This window comes from Chlorocebus sabaeus, chromosome 1 (genome assembly GCF_047675955.1).
Source record: "Chlorocebus sabaeus isolate Y175 chromosome 1, mChlSab1.0.hap1, whole genome shotgun sequence".
In the NCBI taxonomy this organism is placed as follows: Eukaryota; Metazoa; Chordata; class Mammalia; order Primates; family Cercopithecidae; genus Chlorocebus; species Chlorocebus sabaeus.
Genome location: NC_132904.1, coordinates 9,955,795 through 9,974,361, shown reverse-complemented (window position 1 = coordinate 9,974,361; position 18,567 = coordinate 9,955,795). Strand labels below are relative to the sequence as shown.

The 18,567-nt window shown below is 60.7% G+C and overlaps 1 protein-coding gene across 2 annotated transcripts; it reads left to right on the top strand.

Moving 5' to 3' along the window:
• The first annotated feature begins 846 nt into the window (after positions 1 to 846).
• Positions 847 to 18,420, top strand: PLCB3 (phospholipase C beta 3). 2 transcript variants are annotated; one of them, XM_007994077.3, is made up of 32 exons: positions 902 to 1,107; positions 3,636 to 3,713; positions 3,969 to 4,037; positions 4,124 to 4,264; positions 4,460 to 4,539; positions 4,622 to 4,675; positions 4,767 to 4,842; positions 4,947 to 5,047; positions 5,604 to 5,770; positions 5,846 to 5,992; positions 7,726 to 7,966; positions 8,131 to 8,215; positions 8,304 to 8,490; positions 9,137 to 9,342; positions 10,521 to 10,617; positions 10,701 to 10,785; positions 11,072 to 11,196; positions 11,526 to 11,680; positions 11,766 to 11,927; positions 12,616 to 12,715; positions 12,809 to 12,913; positions 13,135 to 13,226; positions 14,069 to 14,222; positions 14,311 to 14,346; positions 14,429 to 14,621; positions 15,005 to 15,158; positions 15,242 to 15,318; positions 15,430 to 15,519; positions 15,610 to 15,667; positions 16,307 to 16,393; positions 16,475 to 16,694; positions 17,583 to 18,420. In XM_007994077.3, the coding sequence occupies exons 1-31, from the start codon at positions 1,009 to 1,011 to the stop codon at positions 16,676 to 16,678; spliced, it is 3,705 nt and encodes a 1,234-aa protein (XP_007992268.1). In that variant the 5' UTR covers positions 902 to 1,008; the 3' UTR covers positions 16,679 to 16,694; positions 17,583 to 18,420. The 2 variants fall into 2 exon arrangements, with proteins under 2 accessions (XP_007992251.1, XP_007992268.1); XM_007994060.3 differs by lacking the exon at positions 17,583 to 18,420 and having other exon boundaries at positions 847 to 1,107; positions 16,475 to 17,038.
• The last annotated feature ends 147 nt before the right edge of the window (positions 18,421 to 18,567 follow it).

Sequence of the window (18,567 nt, the reverse complement as noted above, 5' to 3'; positions counted from 1 at the left end):
CTGCAGCCCCCACCCATCCCATTGCCCATGCGCCTTCCCCGCTCCCATCGCTGGAACGCAGATTTCAGGGCACCTGCTGTGGGCCAGGCACTGCAGAGCCCCTCCTCAACCCTCCTGTCTGGGGACACCCACAAAGCTTCTGACCCCTCTAGGCAGACAACAGCGTCCCCCCCGCGGTTCCCAGCCAAGAGGCTCACAGTCAGGCTCCAGTCATGGGAGTCTGCGGCAACAAGAAGCGGGCTGTTCTAGGGCCCATTCTCGAAGACCAGGATGCTTGGGTCCTCAGAGGAGGTGGCAGGCGCCCGGCCTCCCTGGGCCAGGGACGGGGGAGGGGCGCCTGCCGGCGGGAGGCCCATTAGCCGGCTAAGTGCTCCCAGGGAGGGGGGACCGCGCAGCAGAAGAGTGGGTGAGGCGAAGCCAGGGCAGAGGGGGGCGGGAGAAGCTTTTCCTGCATTCAGCTAAGTGCGGCAGAAGAGGGTGGGCGACAGGGCTCTGCGGCGACCCCCGGCCCAAGTCCAGCTCTCCAGTGGTATTGCAGCCCCCGTCGCTCAGAAACCTCAGTGGGCTGATCCCGGACCGCCTTAAGCAGCGCCCTCTACACCCAGTCCCTCCAGCTGCTCCCCAACAGCCTCTTCGGCCCCTAGCACCCTCCTTCCACCATAGGCCTGAAGAATCAGGTCCTGCTGAGCCCCGCAGCAAAGCCCCTGACCAGTTCGCGTGCCCCTGCCCCAATCCTTGCTCCGGCTGCAGTCGCCGCCCCGGCCGCCAGGGGGAGCCGACGCGGGGCGGGCGGGTCCGACGAGGCGGGAGGGGGCGGGGCCCGGGAGGCCCCGCCCCGTCCCCGCCCCGCCCGGGCCCCGCCGAGGCTCTGGTCGGTCCGGGACAGACTGGCGGGCGGGCGGCCGGGTACTGACGCCGCGGGGCCGAAGCGGGCCGGGCGGTGGGAGCAGCGGCGCCGTCAGTCTCCGTCAGGGCTCCGTGGGTCCCCGACCCGCCCCTGGCCCGGCCATGGCGGGCGCCCAGCCCGGCGTCCACGCGCTGCAGCTGGAGCCGCCCACCGTGGTGGAGACCCTGCGGCGCGGGAGTAAGTTCATCAAATGGGACGAGGTAAGCGTGCGGGCCCCTGCTCCACCCCGATCCCGGGACTCTTTCTGTCAAGCTCGACCAGTCGCTGGGGACCCCTACCCCAGCCTCGCCTGCCCGTGGCGCCACCCTTATCCCAGCCTGGCGGCGCCCCGGAAACTTAAGTCCCCGATCGTCTCCGTAATGAAGACTTTGTCCCCCCAACTCCCAGTCTCTCAGCTCTGGAAAACTGGGCTCCACTCCTTGGCGCAGAGACTTTGAACCCCAATAAACCTCGTTCCCCCGTTTTTATTCGCCCTTCCCACCACTCCCTGCCAGACTAATTCTGGTTCCCCGATCCTGGCCTGGTCCCCAGACCCCTGCCCAGCACTAGACTCCCCGGCTGCAGGACCCCGACCTCCAGGCTGGCTTGGGGCATCCTCATTCTGGGTGTGTGCCAGGGCGTCCCTACTCTCCCTGGTGCCCTGCCTGAACAGTCCTCGTCCATTCATCATTTTTCCCCCTATTCTGGTTGGCACCCCTTTGCCCTGCTTCTAGATCCCAGCTCAGCTCCCTGCTCAGGTGGGAGCACCCAGTCACCCCCTAGGGAAGACTTTGCCCCCCAAGTTCCTCCACCCCTGGGAACTTTGCTCCCCACTCCTTAGGCTTGGGATCTTGAACCCCAATACATCCTGGCCCCCCTTTCCCTGTCCTGCCCCTGGTGCTTCCCAAATGCCCGTGTCCCCACCTTTGGCTGTCCATCCCCATCCTGGGTCCCCTCTTCTGCCCCCTGGGCCTCTCCTTCCCCAGGGCCTCCACCCGGCCGGCCTGAGCTTCCTCACGGATCCTTCCCAGTCAGGCCACGGGCCTGGAAGACTCTGGGCTCTTTTCCGGCTGGGTGGGGCCCCGGGGTAGGCGTGGGAGCTGGGGGGAGGAGATGGGGGCGTGGCCCGAAGCGGCAGGTGTGTGAGGAGGGGTGCCTGGGTGCCCCAGAGGCTGGAGGAGACCCCTCCCCCCAGGCTGGCCTGAAGGGAAAAGTTTCTTCTTTTCCTTCCACTGTGATAAACCCAAATAAGGAAGTGGGAACAGGGAGAGGGCCCTGGGGGTGGGGTGGGGGGTGTGGACAGTGGCTTGGGGCAGGAGAGCAGGGGGCCTGGGCTGCCTTTGAGAGCCAGACCTCTGGGGAGAGGTTGGGGGGAAACCCTAGGGGCAGTACCCATAGACTCCCCTCCCCCTCCTGCACACCACTGGGGGGCCTCAGACCCAAGGTAGGGTTGGGAATCCCGAGAGGGGCTGGGGGCTGGGTGTCAGCACACTGAAGTGGGGAGGCCTATGCATCCCCAACGTTTTGAGGCCTTCTGTCCCTTCTGTTCCCAGATGAACACTCATACTTTGTAAGCAAAGCCTGCCATGGGTGGGGCTGCTGCAATCCCCATTCTCCAGAAAAGGAAACTGAGGTCTGGAAAGCAGAGACTTATCCCAGGCCCCACAATGGGGTGTGGCTGAGGCCAGGAGCTGGGAGTCTCCGCTCCCTGCTTCCCAGGTCACAGGACACTGCAACCACACTGCCTGCAAGCAAGTCCTGGCTCCAGTGACCTCGGGCAGGCTACGAAGTGTGCCTGTAACTAAGTGTCCTCATCTGTGAAATGGGAGTGACAACAGCATATCTCTTAGGCTGGTTAGGAGGCCTTCGTGTGCTCGAAGATGCTAGGTGCATAGAACTGTACCTGGTGTGCAGTAGGGGCGACGTGTGTGTATATGAGATGTATTGATAATGACAGTATTGTCCACCAGACACTGAGCAGCTGTTTAGGGGTGGTGCCCAACATGAGGTGGGGTCCTTTTCTGGCTGGAAGAGCCTGGAATAGGACGGTTCTACCTGTAGCCACTTGGTCACTCTGGCCCTGGCTGAGTCTAAGACCTGGAGAACAGCCCCTCTGGCTGCTGGTCCTGAGTCACACGGGGTGGCCCTGGGAGTTTGCCAGGGACCGGGCCCTTCTCAGAAAATGGTGCTGGCATGCACTTCCCTGCCCCCTGCCAGCTGCAGGGCTGTTTGAGGGAGGAAGAGCTCACTGCCCTGTCCTGAGAGTAGGGCGAGTCCCCTTCTAGGGGGACTGTTCTTCTGTAAGATGGGATGAGCTTTGAAGCTGTGAGGACCCCGGCAGATGTGATAAGGTGAATAATGGACTTTGAGGCAGACCAAGGGGTCATCGTGGTATCCCAAGGGATGCAGAAGGCAGTGGGAGTCAGACTTCTCACTTTCATGCCTTAAACATTCTGTAGTGGGGTGAATTAGGGGGGCTGTCACCGTCACAGAGCTCTCAGCACTTCTGGGGAAACGGAGCCCAGGATGGGGGCTGGGGAGCCCTTCCAGGTGTGACACTGAATGTCACACCTAGGACCTTGGCTTTGTTCTGAGGGCCGCAGGCAGCCACACAGGACCTGTGGACTGGATGAGGTTTCGTCTTAGCTCACGGGCAGGAACTCTGGGGTGCATGATGGGAGAGCCCCAGGGGCCAGGCCTGCACCACAGCCCGCACTCCCTGACCCCTGCCGCCCTGTGCTGTCCCCAGGAGACCTCCAGTCGGAACCTGGTGACCCTGCGTGTGGACCCCAGTGGCTTCTTCTTGTACTGGACAGGCCCCAACATGGTGAGGCGGGGCGCTGGTGCAGCTCGCTCAGGCCAAGGGCCCCTGTCCCAGACCCCTGCCCTGCCCGTGGGGGTGGGGCCCCGCTGCAGGCTGACCTCTCCCACTGCTGCCCAGACAGGAAGTGCTCAGGGCAGGAGCTGAGGCCGGGGCTATAGCCAGGGGCTGGCCACTCCCTGGCCTGGGTAGGGAGCTTGGAGGCTCCTGGCTGTCGCCCTACAGCCTCTCATACCCAGCCCGGCATCTGGTTCCCCCCAGGAGGTGGACACACTGGACATCAGTTCTATCAGGGACACACGGACAGGCCGGTACGCCCGTCTGCCCAAGGTGAGTGATGGAACCTGGGAGTGAAGACCACAGCGAGGCTGTGAGGCCTGGGAGCTCCTCCTCACCCTTCGCTGTCACCTACTCAGGACGCCAAGATCCGGGAAGTTCTGGGCTTTGGGGGTCCCGATGCCCGGCTGGAGGAGAAGCTGATGACGGTGGTGTCTGGGCCGGACCCAGTGAACACAGTGTTCTTGAACTTCATGGCCGTGCAGGATGACACAGCCAAGGTGGGCTGGCACCAAGGGGACAAGCGGGGAGTCACTGTCTTATTCTGTGAGTTGGCCGCCACTTACCGAACACCTGCTGTGTTCTAGGCTGCTCTGTGACCTACTGTGTACCAGAGATAGTTGTGGACCTGGGTTGTGGCTGGGCAGCCCCTCTGTCCCCCATTCACCGCCTCCCCGTGTATACTGGCCCCCCAGGTCTGGTCCGAGGAGCTGTTCAAGCTGGCTATGAACATCCTGGCTCAGAACGCCTCCCGGAACACCTTCCTGCGCAAAGCGTGAGCCCCAGGCCACCTGAGGGGGAGCCGGGGGGTTCACGTGGCCGTTTTCAGGGTGTGACCTCTTCACCTGCCTCCCCAGATACACGAAGCTGAAGCTGCAGGTGAACCAGGATGGTCGGATCCCCGTCAAGAAGTGAGCACCCCCTCCCCCAGCACCTTCCTCTTGCCCTGACCTTGGTAGCCTTTGTCTTCCACTGACCCTCAACCCCTCCTGCCTGCATCAGCATCCTGAAGATGTTCTCAGCAGACAAGAAGCGGGTGGAGACTGCGCTGGAATCCTGCGGCCTCAATTTCAACCGGGTGTGTGGGGTGGGGGCAGGGGCGGGGTGGGGTGTCATGGTGGGCACCCACCCTTCTGGGGCTGGCTGCCCCTGGCCTCTCACCCCACACTCCTTGACCTCCAGAGTGAGTCCATCCGGCCTGATGAGTTTTCCTTGGAAATCTTTGAGCGGTTCCTGAACAAGCTGTGTCTGCGGCCGGACATTGACAAGATCCTGCTGGAGATGTGAGCAGGGCCCAGCCTGCCTCCCAGCCCCTGTGCTCTGTGTTTGGCTTCTGCTTAGTGCGCCTCTAGCTCAATGGGGAGAGGGGAAACTGGTGGGCCGGGTCCTGGAGCGCCGGGGGCAGGTGGGAGTACCCGGGGAGAACCTGTCAATGATATGCCTGTGCTCAGAGCGGCTATTTCTGCCCCTCAGTTACAGGTAGCTCTGGGCTAACCCTGTACCAGGGTTGGTTTAATCAGCCCACTCTGCAATGGGGTCCAAGGCTCAGGTGTGTTGTGAGGTCTGGAAGCAAGGGGTGGTGGGCTGACCACTTGGCAGCTCCTCAGCCCTGGCCATTGCCAGTGCCCACTAGTCTGCTGCCTTGACAATCCTGAGTGGTCAGGAGAGTGAAGGGGGAAACTGAGGCCCAGAGGTTGGCCATGACTCGCCCAGAGTCCCACTCACTGGGTGCCAGACCCAGGGGCAGGCTTTCTGACTCCTTTGCCCAGGGCAAGGGCTTGGTGAGGGGATGGGAGCCCTGCAAGGCTCCATCCTCACCCGGCTTCCTGCCCCCTCCAGAGGTGCCAAGGGCAAGCCATACCTGACACTGGAGCAGCTCATGGACTTCATCAACCAGAAGCAACGCGACCCGAGACTCAACGAAGTGCTGTACCCGCCGCTGCGGCCCTCCCAGGCCCGACTGCTCATCGAAAAGTATGAGCCCAACCAGCAGTTTCTGGAGCGAGGTGAGCTGGCCAGGGTGCAGGTGGGTGGGGGCAGGTGGGGCCCCAGCTGACCCTGCTGATCCCCTCCCACCCCAGACCAGATGTCCATGGAGGGCTTTAGCCGCTACCTGGGAGGCGAGGAGAATGGCATCCTGCCCCTGGAAGCCCTGGATCTGAGCGCCGACATGACCCAGCCGCTGAGTGCCTACTTCATCAACTCCTCGCATAACACCTATCTCACTGGTGAGCGGGGAGCAAGGGTAGGGCCCATGACCTCTGCCCTGTAACCCTTGCATTGCCCCACTCCTCCTGGGGCACAGTCCTTTTGGCCCATTTGCTCATTCATCGGCCAGTGCTGGGGATGCAGGCAGGGAACAGGCAGCGGCCCTGAGCAGCGGGGCCTCTCTGCGGGAGCGTGCCCTATGGTGGCTTTACCAGGCAAGGACTGGAATGGCTTGTGTTAGGGCCTGCAGCAGGAGAGACTGCAGGGTGCATTTTTTTTTTTTTTTTTTTTGAGACAGAGTTTCGCTCTTGTTGCCCAGGCTAGAGTGCAATGGCATGATCTCGGCTCACCGAAACCTCTGCCTCCCAAGTTCAAGTGATTCTCCTGCCTCAGCCTCCTAAGTAGCTGGGACTACAGGCATGCGCCACCATGCCCGGCTCATTTTGTATTTTTAGTAGAGACGGAGTTTCTCCATGTCGATCAGGCTGCTCTCAAACTCTCGACCTCAGGTGATCTGCCTGCCTTGGCCTCCCAAAGTGCTGGGATTACAGGCATGAGCCACCGCGCCCAGCCTGCAGGGTGCTTTTAAGAGGCTGGAAGGGGATTGAGTGTGGTGACTCATGCCTGTAATCCCAGCACTTTGGGAGGCCGAGACGGGCGGATCACGAGGTCAGGAGATCGAGACCACCCTGGCTAACCCGGTGAAACCCCGTCTCTACTAAAAAGAAAAAAAAATACAAAAAACTAGCCGGGTGAGGTGGCGGGCGCCTGTAGTCCCAACTACTCGGGAGGCTAAGGCAGGAGAATGGCGTGAACCCGGCAGGCGGAGCTTGCAGTGAGCTGAGATCCAGCCACTGCACTCCAGCCTGGGCGATAGAGCAAGACTCCATCTCAAAAATAATAATAATAATTAAAAAAAAAAAAAAGCAGAAAGGAAGCTGGAGGGGGCAGGGTGCAGAGTGCTGGGGATAGGTGCCTGTTAAGAGAGGGAGAGCAAGGCAAGCCAGGCCCAGGGGCCCAGAGGCACTTGGATTCATCCTGAGTGGGAGGGAGAGGCCTTTTGGAGGGTGAAGCAGAAGAGGTGATGTGACCTGATATGATATGTTCTTAGAAGGATGATGCCAAGTGCTCTGTAGAGACTGGATTCAGGCCAGGAGCAGTGACTCACGCCTGTAATCCCAGCACTTTGAGAGGCTGAGGTGTGTGGATCACCTGAGGTCAGGAGTTTGAGACCAGCCTGGCCAACATGGTGAAACCCTGTCTCTACTAAAAATACCAAAATTAGCCAGGCATAGTGGTGGGCGCCTGTAATCCCAGCTACTAGGGAGGCTGAGGCAGGAGAATTGCTTGAAGCAAGGAGGCGGAGGTTGCAGTGAGCCAAGGTCCTGCCACCGCACTCCAGCCTGGGCGACCGAGTGAGATTCGGTCTCAGAAAAAAAAAAAAAAAAGACAGAGAGATTGGATTGGAGGTAGGGAGGCCTGAGTCTTCCACACAGGAAGTGGTGTGAGCTGTGCCAGGGCCGAGATGGGGGGAGGGAGGGAGGAGAGGGGGCGATTGTTGAGTCAGTGGGGAGCTATAGTGAGCCTCAGGGATGACTCCCCCAGCTCATGCTGGTGGGATGGTCAGGTGGTGGGTATCCATCTGAGAGATGGAGAGCCCTCTGCAAATCCAGCATGGCTTGGTTCCGGGTGGGGCCGGGATGGTGAGGAGCTGGGCTGGTGGACGGCCTTGGTGACAGAGCCTTGCCCCCAGCTGGGCAGCTGGCCGGGACCTCGTCGGTGGAGATGTACCGCCAGGTGCTGCTGTGGGGCTGCCGCTGTGTGGAGCTGGATGTGTGGAAAGGACGGCCGCCCGAGGAGGAACCCTTCATCACCCATGGCTTCACCATGACCACGGAGGTGCCTCTGCGCGACGTACTGGAGGCCATTGCCGAGACTGCCTTCAAGACCTCGCCCTACCCCGTCATCCTCTCCTTCGAGAACCACGTGGACTCGTGAGTGAGCCCCTGGCATGACACCCCGTGGACCCAGGGACAGCCCTCCCGCCTCAGCGCTGTTGGACTGCTCAGGGACCTCCAACCCTGTGAACCGCCACTGACCTGTCCTGTAGACCCCAGCTTCCCCTAGGGACCTCTGACCTCTGACCTCGGCTCCGCAGGGCAAAGCAACAGGCAAAGATGGCTGAGTACTGCCGCTCCATCTTTGGAGATGCGCTACTCATCGAGCCTCTGGACAAGTACCCGGTACGGGGGCTCAGAGCGAGGGTGGGGGTATGCGGGCCACGGTGCTGTGGACCTGGTCCAGGGCCCTGACTCGTCCATGCCTGCCCAGCTGGCCCCAGGTGTTCCCCTGCCCAGCCCCCAGGACCTGATGGGCCGTATCCTGGTGAAGAACAAGAAGCGGCACAGACCCAGCACAGGTGGCCCAGACAGCGCCGGGCGGAAGCGGCCGCTGGAGCAGAGCAATTCGGCCCTGAGCGAGAGCTCCGCTGCCACTGAGCCCTCCTCCCCGCAGCTTGGTAGGCCCCAGCCTGGCCCGCCACCCTGACCTGACCCCAGCCTCTGGCCTCATGCTCTCGGCGCCGTGACACTTCATCCCAGACCCCCAGCCCACCCTCCCGCCTCGCTGTGCACCTGTTCCCACAACTGGCCTCTCTCCTCACCACCTGGTGGCTGGTGTGGGGCCTCTGACCCCTGACCTCAGGTGCATGCCTCACCGAGCTGCATTGAGTCCACCTGCCCAGTTAGTTATCATTTCAGCTCATCTCTGACCTCTTACCCCTGACGATTCACCTCACTATGCCCCCTCCTTAGACATGGCTCTGACTTACCTGTGACCTGTAACCCCTCTGTGTCATCTCTTACCCCGCTATTAAGGCTGTGGTACCCTACTTCCTGACTTCTTATCCTACTGAACCACCCTATCTGCCTCCCTGCTGAATATCACCCCAGACCTTTACCTTTGACCTATGACCCCTCTCAACCACTACTGGATTTAATACTGTCTGACCCCTGACCTCTTGGCCTCTCCCCAAGCCACACTTCTCTGAGAGTACCCCTTGAATTCCCCACTGAGTCACCTGCACACACTGGGAAAAACCCCTTCAGGCTTCCTAAGCAGCTGTGTGGTCCTGACCCCTGACCTTGTGGCCCTGTCCTCTGCAGGGTCACCCAGCTCTGACAGCTGCCCAGGCCTGAGCAACGGGGAGGAGGGGGCCCTTGAGAAGCCCAGCCTGGAGCCTCGGAAGTCTCTGGGCGAGGAGGGCCTAAACCGGGGCCCCTATGCTCTTGGACCTGCTGACCGTGAGGATGAGGAGGAAGATGAGGAAGAGGAGGAGCAGACAGACCCCAAAAAGCCGACCACAGATGAGGTCAGGCCCAGAGGGCGGGCAGGTCGGGGAGGTAGCATCTATTTACCTCCCAAGCAGTTTATTACCTCCACTGGGGGCTGAGGGTCTGACCACCAACAAGACCGACATCACCCCGCGTCCTGGGGCTCAGTGTGGGTGTGAGTGAAGGTGGGAGGAGGGGTCTTCAGTCATTAGGAATGGAAACAAGCATACAGTTCTCCTGGTGATGTGGCCTGGGAGGTGCGAGTTAGGGCACAGAACTGGCAGAGGGCAGCCCTGGGCAGGGAGGTGGGGCTGGCAGAGCTCAGGAAGGGGGACAGCATGTGCAAAGGTCCTAGGGCAGAGCCAGGGGGTGCAGGAGCGGGGAGCGTTGTCATGGGGAGCGTTGAGTAGCTGTGAGGAGTGGTATAGAAAAAACCAGTCTGAGCCGGGCATGGTGGCTCACACCTGTAATCCTAGCTACTCGGCAGGCGGAGGTACGAGAATCCCTTGAACCTGGGAAGTGGAGCTTGCAGTGAGCTGAGATCGCGCCGTTGCTACGATTTTGTAGCCTGGGCTACAAAAGGAGACTCTGTCTCAAAAAAAAAAAAAAAAAAAGACATTGCTATAAAGACAATTACTGGGGCAATTAGTGAAATTTAAAGATGAACTACGTATTAGATAATATGTCAATATTTTGTTTCCTGAATGTAATTATTGTATTGGAGTTACATAAGAGAATGTCCATATATGCTGAAGTATTTATGGGTAAAGGGTCATGATGTCTGTAATTTACTCCCAAATGATTCAGTAAAAGTAATGATAATTTTAACACCTATATGTGCTGGGCGAGGTGGCTCACACCTGTAATCCCAGCACTTTGGGAGGCTGAGGTGGGCGAGTCACCTGAGGTCGGGAGGTTCAAGACCAGCCTGGCCAACGTGGTGAAACCCCATCTCTACTAAAAATACATAAATTAGCCAGGCAAGGTGGCGGGCGCCTGTAATCCCAGCTACTTGGGAGGCTGAGGCAGGAAAATTGCTTGAGCCGGGTGGTGTCCAGGGCGCATCAGTGAGACCCCGGGAAGAAGATTGTTGGCACCACCAGCAGTGCGTGGATAGTGGTGGGAAGAGGGTCAGCACCTCCTTCATGGGGGGCAGGTGAGGGAATGGCCAGCTGTGGCGGGAGTGGCACTGCTGACCCTGGGTTGGGGCTCACAGGGCACGGCCAGCAGCGAGGTGAATGCCACTGAGGAGATGTCCACGCTTGTCAACTACATCGAGCCTGTCAAGTTCAAGTCCTTTGAGGCTGCTCGAAGTGAGTAGGGGTGGGTGGCAGCCATGGGAGCTTGCCCAGCTCAGCCCTGCCAGGTCTGATGCTGTCTCTTGGCTCACCCCAAGAGAGGAACAAATGCTTCGAGATGTCGTCCTTCGTGGAGACCAAGGCCATGGAGCAACTGACCAAGAGCCCCATGGAGTTTGTGGAGTATCCTTTGAAGGTGCTGTGGGTGGACAGGCCAGAGTGGGGCGCTTGGAGGCTGGCTGTGGTGTTCTGTCCCCACGTGTGCCACCTGCACAGGGTGCTGGCCCTCCGGCGGCCCTCCTGCACCCTGGCCTGTGGCTTGGGCAGGTCCAGGCAGTCTCAGGGGGCATGGCTAGGCTGAGAAATGGAGGCTGGGTGTGGGAGTCATAGGAGCACCTGGCTGAGGCCGGAGGTGAAGGCTGATGGGGTGGGCCTTGGCACCTGTGTGGCCCCTGACCACCAACCTCAGATACAACAAGCAGCAGCTCAGCCGCATCTACCCCAAGGGCACCCGCGTGGACTCCTCCAACTACATGCCCCAGCTCTTCTGGAACGTAGGGTGCCAGCTTGTTGCGCTCAACTTCCAGACCCTCGGTGAGCCCTGGCCCCCTCCATCTTGATCCTGACCCTTAGTCTTACTGACTTCTGACCCATGATCCTGCTGGTCTTGCCTGAACAGACCTCTGACCCTGTCTAATCCCAGATCCCAGGGGAACCCAGCCCCCGACTCACCCGCCTCCTGCCCTTGGCTGATGCTAGACCCCTCCCCTGTCTGATCTGTCCTGGATCCGGACCCTGATGCCATTTGAGCCCACCCCTGGCCCTGGACCTTGGATGCTATCTGACCTGATGGTCTTCCATCCCCCACATGGCACCGTCCTGCCTGATCCCTGGCCCTGCTCGACTGGCCCATGGCACCCCAGATGTGGCGATGCAGCTCAATGCGGGCGTTTTTGAGTACAATGGGCGCAGCGGGTACCTGCTCAAGCCGGAGTTCATGCGGCGGCCTGACAAATCCTTCGACCCCTTCACTGAGGTCATCGTGGATGGCATCGTGGCCAATGCCTTGCGGGTCAAGGTGGGGCCTGGGGGTGCTCAGGCCAGGGATGTCCTGGGGGCAGGACTCTCAGCATCTGCCTCACCTTCCTTGGCCCACCCCCCAGGTGATCTCGGGGCAGTTCCTATCCGACAGGAAGGTGGGCATCTATGTGGAGGTGGACATGTTTGGCCTCCCTGTTGACACGCGGCGCAAGTACCGCACCCGGACCTCTCAGGGGAACTCGTTCAACCCCGTGTGGGATGAGGAGCCCTTCGACTTCCCCAAGGTGAGCCTGGCCCCCGCACCTGCTCAGGCACAGGGCAGATCTAGCACAGACTGCCCCGGTTCTCGGGTGGGAGAACAAAAACCAAGCACACTGTTGGCGACTGGGGATCAGAAAGGGGGGGCACCATGGGTCCCCCAGGACCTGCCTGTCTGAGCGTCAGGCTCCCTGCCCTCCTCAGGGTAAGACACCAGGGTGAGAAGGTGAGATGGGGTTGGGGGGTGTCAGCTAGAGATCTTGTATCCCCTGCGAGGAGTGAACGCAGCCTGCCCCATCTCCGAGGCAGGAGCTGAGGTCACAACCCCAAGCTCATTTCCGCTCTTCCGCACCCTGCATGGCCCTGCATGGACGCGGCCTCTGCTCCCAACCTAGGCGCATGCGTTCTTGGTTTCCTGCTCATGGCTCACTCGCATTTCTAAACTGGCGATGACCAGAACTGTCTGTGGGGGCCCTGAAGGGGCCTGGCTGCCTGTCATCTTGCCTTAGGGTCCTGATGGCTATAGTCATCCATTAGGCCAGGCCATGGAGTTGGGGTCAGCCATCAGCTTAGTGGCAATGGTGACTGATGATCAGTAGGCCAGCTTGTCTGAAGGTCTGCTCTGTTAGGCTTTGATGGCTGTGGTTAGCTGTGGCCTGGTAGCCACGGTGGCTCAGGGTCAGCCCCATGGCTCAGCTCCAGTCTGGCCCACAGGTGGTGCTGCCTACGTTGGCTTCACTTCGCATCGCAGCCTTTGAGGAGGGGGGTAAATTTGTAGGGCACCGGATCCTGCCTGTCTCTGCCATCCGCTCTGGTGAGGCCTTGGTGGGCTCTGGGAAGCACAGCGGGCAGTGGGTAGGGCCCCCGCCTGTCCCAGCAACCCAACCTTGCCTTTCTGCCCACCCAGGGTACCACTATGTCTGCCTGCGGAACGAGGCCAACCAGCCGCTGTGCCTTCCGGCCCTGCTCATCTACACTGAAGCCTCGGACTACATTCCTGATGACCACCAGGGTGAGCTGGGGGTGGGCAGGGCCGGCCTGGCCAGGGAGTGTGAGGGACAAGGGCCATCCCCAGGGTCTGGGAGTTGCCGAGCTGGATGGCCCCGACTGAGTGGGGAACAGATCCACAGATCCAAGGACAAGCTCTGGAATTCCTCATTGTGACCAGAGCTGGTGGGTGGGGGTGGCCTGGGGGCTCTGTCTCTGAGACCCTGGCCTTCTGCCTCCCTGCAGACTACGCGGAGGCCCTGATCAACCCCATTAAGCACGTCAGCCTGATGGACCAGAGGGCTCGGCAGCTGGCCGCCCTCATTGGGGAGAGTGAGGTGAGCCGGGGCAGGGCAGGGCTCAGGCTCACTGTGACCCAGGGGGGCCGCTGGACATGACTGCTGTGGCCATGTGAGGAGGAGGCTTCTGGTCTCTCTAGTGCAATAGGCTTGGCAGCCCTGGGATTTTGAGGAGATGAAAACCACCCATTTGCATTCAGGATGCCTTCAGGTCAGACCTGGGCTGGAATTCCTCCAGCCCATACAGGCTCCGAGTGGGGGTACAGGGGTCCCACTCACTTTGTCAGGGCAGTGCGAAGCCACAGAAGCTGTTCATATGTGGTGTCCTGGGAGCCATGAGGAGGCCAGTGGCTTCCGTGGGGAGGGGTCAGGCTCAGAGGTTCACCTGTGCTTCCAGACCCAGTCCCCGCGGGGCCTGTGGCAGGCAGGCGGGGAGAGATGGCTGCAGTTAGGGCTGCCCGGAGCTGTTAGCGGAGAGGCTGGTGCCCGCTCTGCGGTGGGTGGAGTCCTCTGTTGATTTAATCAGGAGCTGGGCAGCAAGGAAAATGAGCGACTGTCGGCAAGGCTGGGGGACACAGGCAGGGGAGGAGAGGAGGCTTGGGGCTGGGCCAGGCCTTTCCAGAACAATCTGGGTGTTCCTGAGCGCATGCAGTGGGCTGGCATTATGTTATCTTCCCCATAGCCCATGTGGAAAAGGGGTTTAGAAAGGCTTGCTTTATAGCTCTTTTCATGCAGACAGCCTCCTGTTACAGAGCAGCCCAGCAGTGACTTGGACTAAGGAAAGCTGACGGGGGTGCTAGGGGCCCCGGGAGGTAGTAGAGGACAGAAGGGTCTGGAGGGAACAGTATTTCTGAAAAGAGCATTCTCCTTTCTCCCTATAGGCTCAGGCTGGCCAAGAGATGTGCCAGGATACCCAGTCTCAGCAGCTGGGGTCTCAGCTGTCCCCAAACCCCACCCCTAGCCCACTGGATGCCTCCCCCCGCCGGCCCCCTGGCCCCACCGCCTCCCCTACCAGCACCTCCCTCAGCAGCCCAGGTAAGGAGCAGCTCGGGTCAGGGGTGGGCTGCAGGGAGGTGCCCCACCACCCTGTCCTTCAGCTCCTCACAGGGCCTCTGCTCCCTAGGGCAGCGCGACGATCTCATCGCCAGCATCCTCTCAGGTAGGGGGCGGGGTACCTGGAGGCGGGGGGCTGCCTTGCAGTTTCCCCCACCCCCTGCCTACCTTTCCTCTGCCACTCCCAGAGGTGGCCCCCACCCCGCTGGATGAGCTCCGAGGTCACAAGGCTCTGGTCAAGCTCCAGAGCCGGCAAGAGCGAGACCTGCGGGAGCTGCGCAAGAAGCATCAGCGAAAGGCAGTCACCCTCACCCGCCGCCTGCTGGATGGCCTGGCTCAGGCACAGGCTGAGGGCAGGTGCCGGCTGCGGCCAGGTGCCCTGTGAGTGTCTGGGCCGCCTGTGTGCTATGTATCCTGGGTGCACTGAAGTGAACATGGGGGTCGGTGGGCATGGAGAGATGGCAGGAGCCGCTCCTTGACCCCCAGGGAGGAGGGTTTGGGTGCAAGGATGGAGGAGGCTTTCCACACCAGGCACCCCCGTGTCCCCCAGGGAGTGACATCTCTTTTGAAGTCCATGAGGAGCATGTTGCCCAAACAGGCTCCCATCACTTGTGTGGAGCTAACAGGCCTCCTGGTTTGCATAACAGACCTGGCCCCATGGGGTGGTGTCTGCCATCGCTTGCCGGGCTGTGCCCCCTCCACACCCTCCCCATCCCAGTTCATGTGACGGACCCAAGCATCATCCAGAGGGGTTCTCCTTGCAGAGGCGGGGCCGCTGATGTGGAGGATACAAAGGAGGGGGAGGACGAGGCAAAGCGGTATCAGGAGTTCCAGAACAGACAGGTGCAGAGCCTGCTGGAGCTGCGGGAGGCCCAGGCGGACGCAGAGGCCCAGCGGAGGCTGGAGCACCTGAGACAGGTAGGGGGCCTGCAGTGGCCAGGGAAAGCCTCCTGGATAGACTGGCCAACCTGGCATCACCTGTTGGCTCCCTGTGTCCATAGGCTCTGCAGCGGCTCAGGGAGGTCATCCTTGATGCAAACACAACTCAGTTCAAGAGGCTGAAAGAGATGAACGAGAGGTGAAGGCCTAGGATGGTCTATGGGAAGGGCTGGGGACTTCTAATACAGAAGGAAGGCAGAGTCTGTGCTTCTGCCGCTGACCCCTCCTTTTTCCCTGCCGGCTTCTCAAGGGAGAAGAAGGAACTGCAGAAGATCCTGGACAGAAAGCGCCATAACAGCATCTCGGAGGCCAAGACGAGGGACAAGCATAAGAAGGAGGCGTAAGGGCACCGGGGCCGGGAGCCACCTGGGTACTGGGGAAGCAGGGCGGGTGTCTGGGCCCCGAGCCATCCTGCATTGCTCCTGTGCAGGGAACTGACGGAGATTAACCGTCGGCACATCACTGAGTCAGTCAACTCCATCCGTCGGGTGAGTTGGGCTCCTGGGCCACCCTACCCCACGTCCCTTCCTTCACTCATCAGACACCCTTCTCCGTGCCTGGCCTGGTGCCACGTTGCCCTCAAAGTTCTTCTAGAGCTTTTCTCGAGTGCCCAACAGCCCCAGGGTACCCGCATCATACCCAAAGCCAACTGTCTGCACCAGTGCCCCTGGCTTTGGTGTCCTTGGGCCCGGTCCTTTCACAAACCTGATACATCACCCTGGGAGCCTTCACCCACCTGACTTCTTTTCTTTTTCTTTGAGACAGAGTCTCGCTTTGTCACCCAGGCTGGAGTGCAGTGGTGCGATCTTGGCTCACTGCAACCTCTGCCTCTTGGGTTCAAGCAATTCTCTTGCCTCAGTCTCCCAAGTAGCTGGGATTACAGGCGTCTGCCACTACGCCTGGCTAATTTTTGTATTTTTAGTAGAGATGGGGTTTCACCATGTTGGCCAGGCTGGTCTGGAACTCCTGACCTCAGGTGATCTGCCCACCTCGGCCTCCCAAAGTGCTGGGATTACAGGTGTGAGCCACTACGCCTGGCCTCGCCCACCTGACTTCTATACCCAGCCAGAGCCTTGAGGCCCTAGCCCCTCAGGGCCCCTCAGCTGAGCCCTTGCCCACCCCTGTAGCTGGAGGAGGCCCAGAAGCAGCGGCATGACCGTCTTGTGGCTGGGCAGCAGCAGGTCCTGCAACAGCTGGCAGAAGAGGAGCCCAAGGTGAGGCCATGGGCGAACAGGCGGGCAGATGGGGTGCAAGGCAGCCACGCCTCGCCTGTGATGCCCGTCCTCCTCCCACAGCTGCTGGCCCAGCTGGCCCAGGAGTGTCAGGAGCAGCGGGCGAGGCTCCCCCAGGAGATCCGCAGGAGCCTGCTGGGCGAGATGCCGGAGGGGCTGGGGGATGGGCTTCTGGTGGCCTGTGCCAGCAACGGTCACGCACCTGGGAGCAGCGGGCACCTGTCGGGCGCTGACTCGGAGAGCCAGGAGGAGAACACGCAGCTCTGAACTGGCTGAGCAAGAGGTGGCCACAGGGCCAGGGTGGGCGCTGGGTGGAGGGCAGGAGGCAACGACACTAATGCTTTTTTTTTTTTTTTTTAACTTTTTATCTAGAAATTTTATTTTTTTAAACCTGGGGCAAGTACCTGAGCTAACTCCCTTCATCCTCCTGGGGCCCCTCCTTCCTGCCCTCAGTCTTAGGTTAGGGCCCTGGTCGGGGCTTTGCTCCCCGTGATACCCACACCCTCGAGGTAGCAGTGTCTCCTCCCTTCCCTGGGAGAGCTGCTGGAGCTTCAGGAAGTAGGTGTCACATTTTTTCTCTATTCTTTGGGGATTTTTTTTTACATGAATAAAAGTGGATTTCAGGGACCCTGTGTGCAGTGTGATTTGGGGTGAGAGGACTCTGGGCCTACGTTTCCTCATCTGTAAAATGGGCTTTGGGCGTTTGGTGGGGTTGAGGGCACGCCTCCAGCCAAGGACTGCTGGGTTGAACCTGAGCCTGCCCTGCCGAGTCTGCTGAGCTTCCCTGTTCCTGTTCCCCCATCCCCACGACTTTCATCTCTCCGAGGCTCTCCCTGTTCTCTCTTCGCTGAGGCTCAGGCCTCTGCTTCAGGAAGCCTTCCCTGCCCCGCTTCCTGTGGCCTGATATGACCCAAACGCCTAGCATCTTCCGCCCGGGCTGCTCTGGGTCCCCGACAGGCAGTTGACTCTATCAGGTGATGGATCAGCCAGGGTGGAGCAGGGCAGCTCAGAACCTGCCCAACACCAGGGGACGGGGGTCTTCAGAGATAGGTGGGCAGTAGGCCTGCCTGTGACCCTGGGGGAAGGGAAGTGGACAGTCACAGACACACAGGGGCTGGGCCACCCAGCATACCCTCATCCCTGTGAGGGAGATATTATGCCTGTTTTACAGATGAGGAGACTGAGGCCCGGAGCCATCTCTCGTGTGCCAGGCCACAGCTAAATCAAGATGTCCTGACCTGGAGGCAGGGTGGGCCTGGACCCTCCGTGGTGGACTGTCTTCAGCCAGCCTGGACCTGTCCTATGCCTCAAGACCAGCGAAAAGTGGCGGAGAGCCCACAGTGCGGGCTCGAGGGCGGGGCTGGGCTCGCAGCAGGGTCGGCTTGGCACCTCTTCAAGGCCTCTCCCAGCTTCCTGCTCTTCCTAGGCTGCCCGCCTGCATCCCTCCTCCAGGGGAAGGAGGCCTCTTATCTGGGCTTATCTCTTGCCAATTGAGTATCTTCTTTGCTTTGTTTTTGCTGCAGCCTCAGGCAAACAGATGGGGTGGGGAGGCCAGGGAAATAGGCTCCGGAGTAGGGCCCTCCTCCCTCAGGGTCAGTGCAGTGGCCCCAGACTTCCTCACTTCTGCTGTGGGGCCCTGCCCTATCCCCTAGTTCTGCTCACTCCAGTGTATTCCGTATCCAGGCTCCTCAGCAGCCAACTCCCATCTTCCTGACTCTAGCTGGTGTCCACTGAGGGACACCAGCTAAACTGCTAACTCCTGGGTGTGACATTCCAGCCCCTTGGAAGCCTGGCCTCTACTGCTCCCCTGCCCTTCCATGGGTCCACTACTCCCTGCGCCGGGAGGGATGACCCTCACCCTCACCTTCAGGTAGCGGCTCTAGCCGCCGCCTCCCTGAAGCCCTCTGACTGCCCTGCCGACTTCGGGCCCTCGGGAGCTTCCGCGAGCAGGGCCGTCGCGCAACGGATGTCTGTGCCCAGCACGAAGCACCGGCCCGGGTTACAGGGGGCGCCAATAAATCTTTCTGGAACGGAGCCCCCGCTCTGTTCGGGTCCCTGCGTGAAGACTCGGTTTCCAGCGACCGGGCTGCTACCAGCCTGGCTCCGCCGCTCCCTCCCGCCCCGCGCGGTCTACCAGGCCCCCGGGCCGGCCATAC